General features: G+C 35.8%; 1 protein-coding gene across 3 annotated transcripts in view; it reads right to left on the bottom strand.

The window, feature by feature from the left end:
* The window catches only part of CORIN (corin, serine peptidase), a 123166-nt gene that overhangs the window by 41436 nt on the left and 63815 nt on the right, over positions 1-17915 (bottom strand). For all 3 annotated transcript variants that reach the window (XM_015285490.3, XM_025150049.2, XM_040700259.2), the window contains exons 6-9: positions 11235-11348; positions 5771-5878; positions 1080-1190; positions 45-161 (exon numbers count right to left, since the gene is read on the bottom strand). In XM_015285490.3, the coding sequence (XP_015140976.2) occupies positions 45-161; positions 1080-1190; positions 5771-5878; positions 11235-11348 (450 nt within the window). The remainder of the gene's footprint in view (positions 1-44; positions 162-1079; positions 1191-5770; positions 5879-11234; positions 11349-17915) is intronic.

The following is a 17915-nucleotide window of genomic DNA, read 5'->3' as shown; positions in this document are numbered from 1 at the left end:
AGACAATGCAGGCTCAGTAAGAGTAAAATGAGGTATATCCTTACTTTCACTGCAGTTTTCTTCATCACTTCCATCTTTACAGTCCTTATCTCCATCACACTTGAACGCACTAGGAATGCACTGTCCATTTTTGCACTCTACCAGACCCTGACTATGACAAGCTGGAAAAAAAAAATGGTATCCTGATCACTAATTAATAAAGGCCTCAACTATTTTGAACATCACAGTGGAGTAAATTTAGGAGGAGCTGGTATGCAGCTTAGTATTGAAGGTCACTAAGCAACGTTCATGATATATAGGATATGTTTCCATAACCTACAAGCTAAGCTTTAACTACAAGGACTGAAACTGTATGTGTCACGTACTAGCAACAGACAGATGAAGGCTCAGCTGTTTTCAAGAGAAAAAAAAAAAAAAAATTATTGATATAAAAATTCTGCAACCATTTTTTTTTTTTTTTGCCCACATATTTCCTGACCTAGATTAGTTCCTTAGATTCTAGAGGAAACTGTAGAACAGTGGTTGCAAGATCAAGCACTGAAAGGCAGCAAGATACTAGAATCAAAAGCTGCATAAGCATGTGCCCTATGACAACTTTAATCATATTAAAACACCAGCAAATTCTCCAATACTTGATTTTGCAAACTGAATCACTATTCTTGTAGAGATCTTGTGCAGGTATACAGCATCACTGTTGAAGCAGACAGAAATCACACCAGGTGTGATAAATAGTATATAAACATATCATAAAGCTATAACAAGCTCCAAATACCTACAGGGTAAGAGAGTGTATGCTTTCATTCATTAGTCATTAGCAGGAACACTACAGTTAACTAAAGACTAATCTGTAACTGACAAAAAGCTGAAACACAGGGCAATGCCGGTACTTCTCAACATTACTAACAAACATTTAATTTACTGCAATCAGAAAAATCATCAGCTAATTGCAAAGTTGTGGAATCAAACGAGCCTGTGGTTTTGCCTTACAAGCAGTATATAGGAGTACTTCTCATCTTAAATTTTTATTTTGATTCTTACAGAAAGAGAAAAAAACTCATTTAGACATTAAGAGAACTTACAGCAATTGATTTCATCTGATTTGTCTATACAGTCATGGTCACCATCACATACCCAATCAGCTGTTATACATCTTCCATCTCCACACTGATGATCAGTCATTGGATTACAATCTAAAAATAAAATAAAATTTAAAAAAGTAAAAATCAAGACCAAAATAAACGAACTATAACTGGAGAATAAACCACCATATGCATAATTTGTTAGTGAACAATTAATTGTTCCATGCACATAAGTTATGCCATTATATAAGTAAATTACAATGTAAGTTTTATATTCCTTTACGTATTTACTTTTTTATTTCAGTAGATAATGGTTAAGTATGTTCTGAATTCTACTTACTAAATTCTACTTAGACAGTGATGCATTCATTCCTTCTCTCAGGTGCATCCTGAGGGAAACCACATCTCTCTCAGTTGTTTCCATTTGCCAATAAACAAAATTCTAAAATCTGTTAGGTTGATTTAAAGATCTGATTTCCCATCACATGCAAAAGTCTTCCATCAAAGAAAATTATTCTCTACGTTTATCTTTTTAGTGGGAAATTTTAAAACATAGCATTTTTTAACTGACTTATTTGCCACTTAAACAGAAACCATTATGTTTTTGCATACAACCAGAATTTTCCTGAAGAATGATCTAGAAGGTAAATATTCCAATCTTTTTACTCCTTTTACTCCAGTGCTTCCACAAATGAAAAGAAAATCATTCTACTTGGTAGGCTGATCAAAGGAAATACACATCACTGAAAATAGGCTTAAGGGAATAATAATTATCTAACTATACCTGCATTTTAGCTTTGGTCTCACAATTATTCCATGTTTGAAGAGCAAAACACTGACCACATAGACATTTTGGACATTTCAGCCAGTGGAGATATAGTTGTAAATATCCAGCAGTTTAAGAAGGAAATGTTCACAATGTACATTATAAGCAGAAGAAACTGCCTCCACTCTGAACTCCGAGGAAGCCACAGCTCTGGCTCTATTAGTATATATTTTAGTAATGTTACCCTTAGAAATGCTAGCCTTGATCACAAGCTTTTTTACAAAGCTTGGACTACAGACAGAGCAAGTTCTTGCTTGTCCACAGTATAGTGTGGGGACTTACAGAATTGTTCATAAGTACTCATATGGTAACATCTAAGGATTACGGTCAACACTTGGCCATACACAAAAAGTATATTAAATAATATAATGTGTTCATAAATTATAAAGTTCAGAATGCCTTGTAAACATGGACAAATCAGCAGTGAAAGGAATTTGTATCAATTAAATCCAGCAACTGTTGTTCTACTTTGTGATTAATTTACTATCTCCAACTCATGGCCAAATTGGCTAAGTTCATTTACACAGTCTTCTTCAGCCAGTTAAGCCACTTCGGTTGACTTCATACCAAAGTAGATAGGGAATACAGACACATTCCTGCCTGCCACATGACCCTTCAATCTCTTTTATAGCCTGTACAAAAAGTTAGATCTTACATTGTATCTCAACATAGAAATGGTAGGAGTCGGATTAATAATTACTAATGCCTTTAATCAAAGCAGATTTATGGAAAAAAAAACACAAAACAACCAATGACAACTGAAAGTAATGAAAAGTCCTTGAGTATTTTTTTAACTGGGAGGAGAAATATAAAAGAAAACTCAAATAAAAGATGTATCCTGATTTTTAGTTTCAAAAATCTCTGTGTTTTTCCTAGAAAAGTAAAAGAAAATATATATATATATAAAAATAATATTTCAACTTTTAAAGAATTTAACAGTTTTTCTGAGGTACAATACTAGAAAGATAAGATAGAAAAAAATAAGACTTTCAGAGTTTTCAAATATTTATATATGAAGATTATTCTTTCTTATGGCAAAATATTTTTTCCCCTATGAAAATAAACATGGGCAGAATGACAAATATATTGATGCAGAATTTACAAAGTCAATTCAAAACAGAATTTGAAAGAAGTATAACTGTATCATCAAAATATGTGAATTCACAATGAAGCTCATGTAAGAACAGTTCAGCTCTGAAACTGCTGGCATCACCAGAGTGCACCCTCTTATGTTTTACTTTAGTCTCAGTCAAATTCAGCCAAGCTAGTAAGAAAGCAACCATAACATCTTGAGTAAGTTAAAGAGACTTCAGAGCCTACAGGGATTTGGGATGAGGTACACACAAAGGTAGTGTTTTCCTTTATCTTTTCAGTTGCGGAATATGATACTGGGGAAAAAAAACAAGCAGACTTAACACATCAGTACCTGACTCTAAGGCTGGTGTCACTGGCAGAATTCGGGTATTTTTTGTCAGGAAATGGTTACAAAGTACCAGGCCTGCGGGTGCCTGCTCGGATACACTTTTCCACAAGGAGGGTTTGAGGGATTGTATCCCAGCGAGGTATTTCATTCTGCTCCACAATATGCTGAACGTGATTACATTTTAGCACATTTGAAATGTTTCTACTCTAATGGTTGCAGGAAGAGGAATAAGCAAGAAGTTTTCACTCAGTCCCAGAGATATAATAACATCATTGGTATAAGGGAGTCTTGGAGGAAAGAGTCCTACAACTGGTGTGCTGTGATGGACAGCTGTGATAGGCTTTTCAGAAGAGATAGGAAGGGCAAGAGAAGAGGTTTGGCATAGCATGCAAAGGGAGGGTTGGGCCGTATGGTACTTGTCATCACTGATGGCACTGTTGAGAGTCTCTGGATAAGGATTAAGGAGGAAAAAAAACCAAAGTGGATGCTGTACTGGGAGTCTACTATGGACAGCCCACATAGCATGATAAAATTGATGAATTATCCTATAAGAAATTAAAGGATATCTCTAGATCAGCTGCCTTTGTCCTTATGGGTGAATTCAGCTTCCAAGATTTTAACTAGAAATATCTTGCAGCTGACACCTAAACAAGTCCAGGAAATTCCAGGAAAGTCTTGAGAAATTCTTGCGAATTTCTGAGATAAATTCTTGGTATATGTACTAAGGGAACCAACTCAGAAAGGTGCCCTCGTAGATTTGTAGTTTGTAAACAAAAAGGGTCTTGTGCACAAAATGGTGACCATGAAGTAGTGGAGTTTCAAATCTTTCATCCCTTAAAAAAACTGCTACCAAAACTTCAACACTGGGAATGGAAAGAGAAGACTTCAGGCTTCTCAAAGAACTACTTAGTAAGGTTCCCTGAGAATCTGCTTTTGACGTACTAAGGCCCATAAATGAAGGTCACATTCAAAGAGCCATCTCATTGGAAGCAATGTCAGGGAACAGGAGAATAAGATATGTTGTTTGCCATTGTAGAGACAAAAATCAGGTAGCCAGAGCTCACTTAGAATTGAAACCAAAAGGTAATGTAAGGGACAAAAAGAAGAGATTTTTAAAGTATGTTAAGAGCAAAAAGAGGATCAAAGATGACATTGGTCCATTACTTTATGAGGTTTGACACTTCACAAATAGGGACAAAGATAAAACAGAGACATTTAATGCCTTTCTTGTCTCTGTATTCAACAACAGTGATGTACCCTGTGACCCCTGAGATGGAGAACCATTCCCTCAGTCATAGTAAACTCCTAGCTGAACTTGTTCAGGATTTTCTGCTCCAGTTGAATGCACATAAGTTTATGGGCCACAATGGGATTCATCCAAGGATACTGATGGATGTGGCTTATCGGGAGACCTCTCAATGCAGTCACTGGTCATAGTCAACACAGGAGCACCAGGGGAAAGTCCTGCTGAAATAACATAATTTTGTTTTGTGACAAGATTATTCATTTATTTGACCCAGGGAAGCCAGCAGGTGTATATATATATATATTTTTTTTTTTTTTCTTTTTTTCCCAGCAGATCTTTCAATGCTCTCTCTCACATTATCTTTCTGGACAAAATGTCAAGCATACAGCTAGACAAGTACACAATACAATGGGTGAACAATCAGCTGACAGACAGGGCTCAAAGGCTTATACTAAATGGGTTTACATCTGGCTGGAGACCAGTTAATAGTGGGATACCCAGAGCTCCATTTAAAGATTTTATAAATGATCTGGACACAGGATAAGAGAATGAGGGGAGGCCTCATGGCAGCCTACAGCTTCCTCATGAGTGGGATGGAGGAGCAGGCACTGATCTTTTCCCTCTGGTGACAGCAGCACAATCTGAAAGAACAGAACTGTGTCAAGAGAGGGTCAGGTTAAGGATTAAGAAAAGGTTCCCCACTAAGAGGGTGGTCAGGCACTGGAACAGGCTCCCCAGGGCAGTGGTCATGGCACCAAGCCTGCCAGAATTCAAGATGCATTTGGACAATGCTCTCAGACATGCGGTTTGAATTTGGGATGGTCCTCTACAGAGCCAAGAGTTGGACTCAACGATCTTACATCCAGATGTGGAGTCCTCAGTACAGGCCTGTTGGAATATGCCTAGAGGACAGCCACAAAAATGTTCTAAGGGATGGAACACGTTTCCTACCAGGGCAGGCTGAAAGAGTTGGGGCTGTTCAGCCTGGAGAAGAGAAGGCTCCAAGGCAACCTGATAGCAGCCTTCCAATATCTAAATTTCAATAGCTAAAAGGGAGCAACAGGAAAGAAGATAACTGTTTTTACTTAGCCCTAAAACAGTAGCAATAGAGTATCCTACTCCTTTATTATCAATACTGCTATATTAAAAAAAAAAAAAAAAAAAGAGAGAGAGAAAAGCATAAATGTTTCATTTACCACAGTTCTCTTCATCACTAAGGTCTCCACAGTCATCATATCCATCACAAACAAAGGTATAATTGAGGCATTTTCCTGTGTTGCAATGAAATAAATCGTCACTGCAGTCTGCAAAACAAATTTTTGTAAAATGTTAACATGACAATGGAAGGGTTTCTTATAAAATACAGTGGGATTTATTGATTTAAACAAGACTAGACAGTTACCATCTTATTTACAGGTCTGCAGTATGTACCAGTTTACTAGTTCATTAGAATCCAATACAGAAGAAAAAGAAAACTCATATGCATTTTTAGACATATTTACTCTTGTTTCTACCAATAGTTTTCTGTTTGTATCATCAATACCAATGGGTGATACAAGTCCCTGTACCATAAAAAGTGTATTTCATTTCTTCCACAAACTAGTAAATGCAAGGCAGTCATCTGGGAAAAATTTCATAAGACAGTAAAGAGAGTGCTCAAAACGTTTTCAAGCTGTTGAAGGAAATGAATTATGAAAGATACTAAGGAACTGGAACATTTTGTTCTGGTTGCGGATTACATCTTGGTAAGCAATGAAGGAATCAGATGAGATGGGAGAAAACTGAATGTCATTTCAATCTTGTTGACCAAGATGGTCACGACAATATTTCACGGCACAGATGATTTGACTCCAAGTTATGTCTGATGGCACTGTAGAGTGCCTTTTCCAGTAATAAATGTACTGTTAGGAATTAATGACTAATAAATTAAGAACCTGAATATGTTGCACGGTGGGAAGAATGATATCAGAGTGTGCATTGTTTCCAGAATGAAAATTATACCCAAAATCTCACCATGACCACGTGTTCAAGGCTAAAACATTGTTCAGCCATTTTGGAATTCATGGTCAACAACCATATGAAGAAATATGTTAATTCTCACTGATATCTTATACATCATTATCATTTGGCTTGAGAACAAACCTGACACGAGTTATTGAAGTGTTTGTTTTTTTAAGTAAAGCTTTCCCTAGTCATGTGAAATAATTGTTTTCTCATGTTACCAACCACACTCAGACACAATAATGTGAGTCAAAGATTGGTGAGTCAAGAAAATAGTACATTTTCATATAAATAGCATTCATTTCTTTGCATTTCAATATAGACATATTTTTTCCACAATAGTAAAAGAAGTGAAGTACAGTTCTAACTTCCTAACAATGAGTGAGGAAAAGTGTTCTGGTTGCAGATAAAGAACAAAATGTTTTATTAATTTATACACACAAAGTTATCAAGTAAGTTTGTGGTTCTCATGGGCTAGATTCCTAGAACTGTCCACCTGATGTGGTTGTTAGAAAGCACCTGATGTGGTTGTTAGAAAGAAGTGAAGCTACCCTGGTTTTTAGACTTCCTTTGACCTTACATTGGTTTCAAAGGATAAACTTTTCTCGACACTGTTTTGAGCCTGATGCCTTCTTATCGAGGAAATTGTAGAATCATAGAATGGCCTGAACTGGAAAGGAACTGAAAGATCACCTCGTTCCAATTCCCCCTGCTCTGAGCAGGGTTGACTCCCACTAGAACATTTTGCTAAGGGTCCATTCAACCTGGTCTCCTTAGCACTGACAGCCCTAAGCAAGTTTAGCTTTTCTTTCTATGGCTGAGACCTGCAGTAAAGCTCTGAAAAATATTCTGAGAATACCCAAAATATTTTTTTAATATCTGGTTCAATAAAAAAAACATGGAATCTAGTTAAGAAGGAGTGAAGAAGAGAAAGTAGGGTTGGTGGTGTCCAATTACACACAGCTGCAAAGTGGGTGCCCTTGTTTCACTGTTCTCCTGTAAGCTTTTCTTTCACATCTGGATTTTCCAGGGAGACTGTTACGATACAGAATATCTGGGAAGATTAACTCTCCTACCAGGTGAAGATATGCCACTGTATAGCTTCTTTGTGCCTTTTCTTACTGGGCCACATAGACATTTTTAAACAATTATTATTTTTTTAATTTACACAGGAAACACACATTTCCTGTACTGCAGAAGGAAATTGCTCAGAGGGCAGGTACCAGAGCACGGGTCTGTCTCACACCTCAGCTGTGATGCTCAACCACTAAACAGCATAATCAGGCTACCATTTATCTCCCCTTGGTGTGGGGCTCCTGCATTCAGGATTGCACAGTGATCTGGCTTTGAAAGAATTGTATCCTTCTCAGTATATTACACACTGACATGTGCAGCACTCTCCCAGAAGGTGTGCAGTGGGGTTTTGAATCCTCCACATCAGTGTATGCCAAGTCTTCTACATCCTGAAGTGAGTGCTCTAATTGCTAGGTTTCTGAAGGCTTTACCAATCTGAACTTTAGAACTTGAACAAGCATAATTTCTTGCCCTTCTGCCACAGAAGTATTCATGTTTTCTACTGGTTTCACATCATCACACCGAATAGGATTTGTAGCACAGTGCAGAAGAGAGTGCTGCAGGACATAAAATAGAATACTGTGATGAGGCCAAGAGTGTTCTAGTCAATAGTTCAGCATTAAAAGAATAAGAGACATGAAACAGTAAATACAAAAAAAAAAAAAAAAAAAAAAAAGCTACATAAAAGTATGTAAGTTCCAGTTTCATGTAAGCAGAACAATAGCCAGCTGAGAGTAAAATTCTAAACACTACTTGTTTTGAATATGCAACAGCATGAAGTACTCTGGCAACATTTACCCTCATTGATCAGTTCATAACTCTGGCACTTTCTGTCCTTCCATTCCTCTTTCTGCAAATGAAACAAAGCTGTCTTTCCTATGATGCTTTGCTGGATAATTTCACTGTTTAATTTTCATCCATGCCCTCAGTCACGTTCACATCCATAACCTCTGTAGCTGCAGCAGTGACATTTAGAATATGGCAGTATTAAGGCCCACACAGGGTAAATAAGAATAAGAATAAGAATACAGATTTCCTTTCAAGGAAATAAATTTCACTTGGAATAAATGCATATGAAAATCTTATGGTCTTAACATATATTTCCACAAGGGTATTGGCAATAACACTTCCTTTCATGAGAATAAAATGAGTGGTCTGCACTTTTCATCAATAAACAGCTCAACTTAAATTTTGTTAATGATGGGACATGCCCAGTTTTCATAGAAACTTTAATACAAATTTGCATTCCATACTCCACAAAATTCAAGTATATTTTAAAGATGTGTCAATCTTTTGCATTCGGCAACCCTTACATCTCTGTTCACATATATCTAATCTTCACAAGTTTACTATTGGATCATATATCCTTCTGACCATTAACCATACTCAAATACGGCTTTAGAAACCTTCCATTTTAAAGATACATGTCTATTACACTTTATTATGTTTATTTTAAAGAAAAAGGATAGAGTTCAATGTACAAATTCTGTCACTTCTAGGAGTAAATAAAAACTTAATTCAACAAAGCACTCTATTCTATGGCATGCAGTGGCACATGTGTAAACAATCATCTTTTACAATCAAGAAGAAACCAAGGCATCATGATCACTCAAAAGCTAGGGGGTTTCATCCTTTCATTAAATACAAGTGACATTGGCCTGACCACTTATACACCTGCTGGAGGTGAGAGAATGAAATCAATGAAAATGCAAGCGAATGAAATCGGGTTTTTGAGGACAAATACTGCCTTCCTTGACTAAAAGGTCTTCCCATTAAGTAATTCAAAGCTAATTTCCTAGAGAAAAAAATATAATAATTTGATAATTTATTTTCAAACAAAGTTGCAGGTCAACCATTTATATCAGTTTGTTACTGTTATAACGTTATACCATAATATGTGAAGCTCAGAATCTTACTGGACTTGTTTTGCAGCACACTCTCGTATCAGGAAATGTAATAGTAGTTATGCTTAGGTTACAGACACAATGTTTAAATCAAAATCCAAACAAGAATATTTCAATTCAGATTTTAAAGCTTGTTTACAGAAACATTTTTCAAGATATTGTTTTTATAAAATCTTTTATAAGATATATCTTTTATAAAATCTAAAACATTTTAATGCATCCAATTACATCAGCAAGCTTCACCCTTTTGAAATATATCAGAGACTGAAACAACGCAGGAAAGGGTGGGGAGTAAACACATGATCAGGGCTCTACTGTGGTAGAGAAAATTCTCAAGAGCAAAAGAGCACAGAGCAGAACTGGCTAAAAAAAAAGAGTTCCTGAGTTGATTGGAACCAAACTTTGAATGAAAGGCCCAACCTCAAGGCCACTGTTTCTGCCATGTAACTGATGATTATTTGACAAAAGTTTGTCTCCACCCAATTCTTACAGGTGATCTAATTATATATATATATATATCTGCCTATAAACTCTGTGTCACTTATAGATAAGTTTTCTTTTAAAGGTATTCTTCAACTCATGACTTTTATAACTCTTGATTTTTCAAGATGTGTAATGTTTTATACTTGTATTACTAATTTCTTCTTTTCCCATTTCTAATGGAACTTGAGAGCCATAGCTTTCAAGTTGACACTGACAAAAATAAAAATACGCAATTCTTCTTAAATAGTAGAAAATATAGAACTCCAGTCAAGTAAATGTAGGCTATTAAGCAAAAAGCAAGCTCTAGCATTATTCATACTGAGATCTGGAGGAAATTGCAGCCATCATTTATTCCTTGGAGTCTCACAGATAAAATCTATCATCAACTTTCTTAAAGGTGGCTTCAGGAGTCTTGGAATGCCCAGGCTCCTTACATCACTAATCAAAATAAATCCTCTGAGGGAAAACTGAACTGTACAGAAATTCAGTCCCACTTCTGAATGCACAGCACTCTTCTGTGGCATCATGTCCTATTATAGTCCCTACTTAGTCCATATACCACATTTTCCTTTCTTCATTTTTTTTTCTTTTCATTGTTTTCATACTGTAAATTTGCTCAGCTTTTCTAAAGATGGTAGTAGTCCCAGGATGTTCTTGTCTACACACACACAAAATTGGTACTTTATAAACTGCTACAGAGAATGAAATAAGTATTAAGCATGTACAATCTTTTTTCTTCTCTACTGCACACTATACTGAGATTTATTTAAATAAAGCACATCCAGTATTGAAACCAAGAGAATTTTCTAAACATATGGCTTTGCTTCTGCTATAAAATGAATGGAAATGGCTAGGAAAAAGACGCAGCTAGCAGTTTTCAGTTCACTACAATAACTGCATGCTACCAACTCATTTAAATAAGTTGCCCCCAAAATATTTATGATTTCCACATGGCTCCTTTCAGAAGAAGAAGTTCTAAACTGCTAATGAAATTTGCTTCCAGTCATAAATTTTAACAGATCTAAAGCATTCTGCAGCAAGAGTGGCCTTCTCAGTGTCAACTGAGGAAGTCCAAATGTCAATATAAGCAAATACTGTGCAAAGCTCTTATCCTGTTCCAATAGACTGCTTTAGTTTTTAGGCTTATCTGAATGGATTCAATACTTCAACAGAACTCTGCAGACCATAGGAAACTTACTGCAATGAACCTCATCACTCCAGTCATCACAGTCATTGTAGCCATTACACTGCAGTTTCCCTGGAATGCAGATTCCACTGGCACACAGGAAACTCTCCTCTCCTCCACATAGTGCTGAAAATGAGCAAAGAGTAAATATATGTTAGATTTTAAATATACGCTAAAGAAATAAGCAGAAATTCATGATATTTAGAAAGTGATGTTTTAATTGATACTCTTGGGCAACAAACTCCAAATCAAGCAAATTCAAGAAACTTCAAGCTGGCATTTTCATCTGAATTTTGTAGTTTAAAAAACAGGTATCTAGACTGAGTTTATCAGTGAGATTCAATCAACCTTTACCTCTAAAAGCACCTCAACAGAGCAATTCTTTTAATACTGACTTTAGGATTAAACCTGCACTTTCCATTAAACAGATGCATTGGATCAAATATCCAATTACTGTTAACAACAACTGGATCTTTCCAGTCTACTTCCTCAGGCAAAACATCACCAGGTAAAAAGACTTAACAGTGTCATGGCACAGACGCTTTCTATAGGGGAAGGATTCTTCCAATAGTCTTAGAACACTAGAAGACAACCATTACTGCTATTGAATATATAGGAAATTCAGATACCTATAGAGGAAAAAAAACAACAAGAAACATCAAAACCACAGCCCTAGAGCTTAGGGTATCCAACAGGAGATGCCTTTGCAGAGTTTTAACATGTTTTTCTAAGCCTGAAATATTATTTTATCATCCTCAAGGAAGGCAATCTTTTGTCTACTGACCCACAAATTCTTGTTTGTAATAAAAACTTACTTGAATAATTTAATTTTTTTCCTATTACACTTCCACGTGAACCATGATTATGCAATAAAAATGTTATTTTCTATTTGTGGAATGGAGCCATGGTTCTTGAAGTGAAAGCTACTTATGCATCTTATTTTAAAGGTTTTTAACTTTGCAGGAAGGTGTTCAAAATAAGTAACAGACACATGGTCTCTGAAAAAAATGATAGAGAATCTCATTCTGTATGATAGCATTACATTTTCTTTATTGTAATTTGATCTTTTTGTTCCTCCAGTTCTCTGCCTTATACCACGCACCTTCTGATTTCTGTTATTAGAAAGCACTATAGTAGAAACAACATCCTTCTTTAATATGGGCTCTAACTCCCTGTAGACTAGTGCTTATCTCACAGAAGTGATATCAGGTCACTGTCTATGAAAAAGGTCACATAAACAAAAAATTGTAATTTATCACACAAGAAAGACTATGTAAGGTTGAAAATGCTACTTTAATTAACTTTGACACATTACATTCTTCTGAACTGCAATTTTGTAAAATTTCCTGCATGTGCAAAGAAGAAAACAGCATAAGTATGACCTGGATCAAAAAGAACTGTCAGAGGAACCATCTTGATTTGTTTTTTGATCTCTACCATCAGTACAGTTCTTTATTTATAAAGAGACAGCAACAATAATATTTTGTGTGAAAGTGCCAGTATTACCTAGGAGAACAAAAGTAAAAAACAGCAAGGATATCTATCCATTTTTCTTAGAGACTGGAAGAACAAAGAGTCTGGAGCCACACATCCATTTCTGAATTGCAGAAAGAAGTGTCTCAATGCACCTATAAATCTCTCTCATTCCCCCTGCCTGATACTTTCCTACCCTATTTTGCTTCCAACTATTCTGATTTCCATTACAATCCACTTCTTCATTTCTTAAGAAGCATCTGAAGACACTTTCTAATGTGAACATCTCCCTGTTTATCTTAGGTACATTATAGGCAAACAAGGAGAAGAATGAAATCATAATCATAGCTGTTCTTCTATAAGTTTTAGCACTCAGCAGCAAACAGAGGGAATTGTTAGAAAAGTTAGTCTCACCTCCTGCTGTTTTCTAAAAGACCATGACTGGATTTGGTCCAGCCAGTGTAGTGCTCAGGGCAAAGAGAACATACAAATTGTGAATGATAGCTGCAATTAAATTAATTTCTGCTTTCTACTAAGCTTGTGCAGAAAGAGGTTTCCAGAACGTTAACAATTATATCACCAAATACTGGATTTTAATAGAAAAGATGGAATCCCTGTCTTATACAGAAAACAAACAACTCTCCTGAAGAAGACATGATATTAGATGAAAGGAACACAAAGGAAATGGAAGCAATCCTTGCTAACAGAAACAATTTGCAGGTGTTTGCTTCAGACCTTTGCCAGGAAGTTTTACAGTGTGGAAAGTCTTCCAAAATACCTGATTAAACATTACCAGTGGCAAAGAAAAAAAAAAAAAAGTGCTTTACTTTACCTCCATCCACTACAGTATTAGAAATGTCTATGAGGTGCCAATATTATTTATGTGCTGTAGTTCTCAGCTAGATTACCGGAATGCCACCTATAGAGGATTACGTAGGTAGGTCCCTGGAACACTGCAGAAAGCACAAACTGAAATAAATATATTATTTGTCTGCCTGCATTTAAAGGCATAGTAGTTGTTAAGTACTGTATATCTATGAAAATGATCACGAAAAGTGCAGTGGTTTTTTGTTGTTGTTGGGTTTTTTTTTTCAAAGCGAAGAGGAAACAATGTTGACTGTCTAATACTATGAAAGAACTAGGAGGTATCAAACAAAATTACCTTAAAATAAGCAATTAGTAGTACTTTTTATTTCATATAGAGATAAGCTATAACACTTTGCTACAGAACACAATGGATGCTAAAATGCCTGTAGATTTGTGAAGCAATTTGAAAAGAACAATTAAAAAAAAATTAAAGTGGGTCAAAAATTACTGACAAGTCCTTGAATCTCAAGCAGATGGTAAATGCAGGAGGATTTTGGAAAAGTAATTCTCTATTCTATTCTTCTCTGAGCATGTGGTTTTAAAGCAGCTTTTGAATGCAACATTACAAAGTAGATGGACTTTTAACCTGATTCAATATAGTCATTCTTAGAGTCACCATAGCACAGCAGGCCACAGAGAAAACCCTGTATTCTCTTGCCTCTGGATTTTTGTCACCTGCATCCTATATTCCATGTACCCTGTGGTACAGTGCATCATACTGCTGTCAGCTGTAGGAAGTTTTGATACTAGGATCACAATTGCAGAGACAACTCCTTCCCCTCTGAGGTGGAAGAATACAAGACATCTTCTCTTCCAATAAAGTAAAGTGAAAAAGGCCACATGGAGAGTCAAATCTGGAACTGAAGCAGGCAAAGAGTAAGAAGGTAGGCATAATGGGAGAAAAAATTAACTTAAAAGACATAAAATGTTAAATCAACAGAAGTAAAGAATGAGTGCTTGGAGAAAGATATCCTTCAGCCATGAATGTTTTCTCACACATGAAAAACTACCACAATTCTGAAAAAAAAAAAAAAAAAAGTCTTTCTCATAAAAACTATATCATTCTTTCTGGTCTTGCAGCTGATCAGTATCAGCGTTACAGATCATAGACCATCTCTGTCTTTTTTTTTTTTTTTTTTTTACTGCATTAAGTGAATAGAGCCATAGAATATCCAGAATTGGAAGGGACCCAACAAGAACAGTTGAGTCCAACTCCACACAGGACTGCCCCAAATTCTACGTCTGTGAGTGTTGTCCAAATGCTTCTTGAACTCTGACAGATTGGTGCCATGACCTGGGGAGCCTTTTCCAGTGCCCAATCACACTCTGGCAGAGAGCAACAATCCCTTCTCTTGACAGGCTAGCAATGCTGAGCTTGATGCACCCCAGGATACAGATGGCCCTTTTAGCTGCTGACTCATATTTAAAATTCTGTCAAACAGAACACCCAGATGCTGTTCTGCAGGTTTGCTTTGCAGTCTCTCTTACTCCTGCCCGTATGAATATCCAGTCTTGCTCCAACCCAGGTGCAGAATCAGGCACTTTCCAGATTAAACTTCATGAGGGTGGTGATTTCTCAGCCCTCCAATTTGCCAAGATTTCTCTGCAAGGCCTCTCTATACCTGAGGGAATCAACAGTTCATCCTAGTTTTGTTTCATCTGCAAACTTACTTATAGTGTCCATTCAACTTCTGTATTCAGACCATTTATAAAAACGATGAAGAGAACTGGCCATAAAATGGAGACCTGTGGAATCCCACCAGTGACTGACCACCAGCCTGATGTGATCCTATTACTATAACCCTTTGAGCCTGACCCATCACATCACATTTTTTGCCTAGCTGTATGCCGGACATTTTGTCCAGTAGTATACAATGCAGGGGTATAAGATAAAGATAGTATCTTCCTGATTTTAGAAGCTTTTTCTGAAATTCTGTATTGGATGTGTATAACTACTCTCTCACTGACTATAGAAAGATAAATACTTGGTTGTAATCAGATACTGACTGGAGTCTCTTCTGCCTGAGTCCATGTTCTAAGCTGTTTCTCAAAGCAAGTTCTGTAAATTCCTATCAATGTCCTGAAAGATAGACTAGGTACCATGGGAAAAAAAAAAAGAAAAAAAAGTGTCAGAACAACTTTTATTAGTCTTTGATGCTTAGAACAAACAGGACAAAATAAAATCTGTATTAGGTCACAATAGTTGGTCAAGAAAACCATTAGCTTCTTTACATACATTGTAGTCATTTTCTTAAGTATTTTCTGCATTTTGTGCATTACAACAGCTTATGCAGGAAAAAGTAAAGCATAAAAGTGAGCCACTAGAAGAAGGTTTGAACTATCCAGCTGAGTTATTGTAAAACTCAAAGGTAAACCTGAGCAAAGGTGATGTTATTGTCATAGCAGAGGAAAAAATTCTGCTCAAGTCTATTGTTGTGGCGTCAATAAATCTATTAACTGTTTGTTTTTTACAGCACCTTAAAATGATAGGCATAAACGGTAAATGATTACTGCTAACATTCTCGATGTGGTGTTCCAATTAAATGCTTCTTATCTGAATTAAAACAAGCTAAGAGCTCCTGAGGTCATCTTTAAATGGCTCAAAGAGCTTACTCCAATTATTCATGCATTTAGCCCTTTCATGCCCTTGAATACTGCAGGGCATTTATTGACATGTACAATAATGAATTCATGTGTTTTTGCCAAAGAGGGGGATTATTTGGGCTACCAGCAATCAGAAAAACTTAATTAAAAGATTTCATCCAACTGAAAAACTACCACAATAACCAGCATGTAAAAGTTTGCAAAAATTTATCTTAAGGATAAAAAAGTTTCTGAATGCTATTTATAATTTCATGCATTACTTATAATTTTATTGAGTTCACAGTTTTTTATCATTCCTTTTCATTATTATTATTTATTCCTTTCTTTTCACAAATTTAAACTTTAACTGCTGGCAGGAAGATATATGCATTTGTAGTATGTAGGAATTATTAGAGTACCTACAAATTGCAGTATGTAAAGATACTTTCTCACATTGTTCAAAACACACACACAAAGAAAAACTAGCCAGAAAAAGCAAAAAAGCAATATATTTTAAGAAACTATCATAAAGGTAAAAGTAGTCACTGTTTCCATCTGAATTAGGACTAAAATCCATGGCATTCGCTCCAAAAAGAAAGAAAACTGTGATCATGGTAGAAAATGGATAAAATTATGTTAAGAAAATATGCTTTAATGTATTTAAATTTCACTACTTGAAACATTGCAAAAAATATCTGTGGAAAGATAAAACCCTGTAAAACAAAACTAAATTTGTTCTTAAAAAATGCTACAAAAAAAAATTATGATTCGGCACAACCTGTAGCTATTGAGAATTATTGAGAACTAATGGTGTTGGGTGGATGGTTGGACTGGGTGATCTTGTGGGTCTTTTCCAACCTTGGTGATTCTATGATTCTATTTATGGTTTTTTGTTTGTTTGGTTGGTTGTTTTTTTTTAAGAAGGGCAACCTTGGCTTGTTTTATTATACATTTTTATTTGCATCCCTCGGAACTAAATTGCAAATAGTATGTAACGTAATGCAGTGAAATCTATATTCTGCATTTAAATTTTAATACATAATGTCTTTTACATGACCTAAATAGTATTATCTATTAAAAATCTCATAACTATGAAGCGCAGTTCAGGCCTCTTGGGCATCACTTTTTAACAGAATAACAAAAAAAAAATTCTTAATATCTCTTCAGTGTAGTGCAAAATGAACATTACCTGACAGTTCTGTACTGTTACTTACAAAAGTTCACTGTATAAAGAACCAGAAGATTGATATTCTCTGCTGCTTTTGAAAGAATTTTGCTCTCTAGATTCATTAGAACAGAATTTCAGGGCTTTCCTGAGAGCTGCACATTACTGCAATTCAGACCATTGTGTTCCTTTACTTCTCATTCAAGCTATTCTGCTTTTCTCTCTGCAGTTTTCACACCACCAGCTGTGTTGGCTGGTCAAAGCATATAAAATAACAGAAAAACACAGAGACAGTTTAAAGAAGTGAAAAAAGAGCTGAAACATTTCTGTGAGTAGGGATATGCATAGCAGGCCCTGGGAATGTTTCTGAGATTTTTTTGCCCCCAAGAACGCATTACTGGACTTGTCAAATGAATGATGATGCTTGCCCTTCGCTCACTCACTACGCATTTGAACTATGAAACCAGTTCTATTATCTATCTTAAATATCTATTAATATCTATCTTAAATCCGAAGAGCTGAATTTAATTTTCACAGTATCTGATCTTGCCATCTGATCTGTTGCAACCCTGTCAACAGTAATGCACCTTTTTATCTGTTATTCA

This window comes from Gallus gallus, chromosome 4, assembly GCF_016699485.2.
Source record: "Gallus gallus isolate bGalGal1 chromosome 4, bGalGal1.mat.broiler.GRCg7b, whole genome shotgun sequence".
NCBI lineage: Eukaryota > Metazoa > Chordata > Aves > Galliformes > Phasianidae > Gallus > Gallus gallus.
Note: the sequence above shows the minus strand (reverse complement) of the source record. Positions and strands in the feature narration are given on the sequence as shown.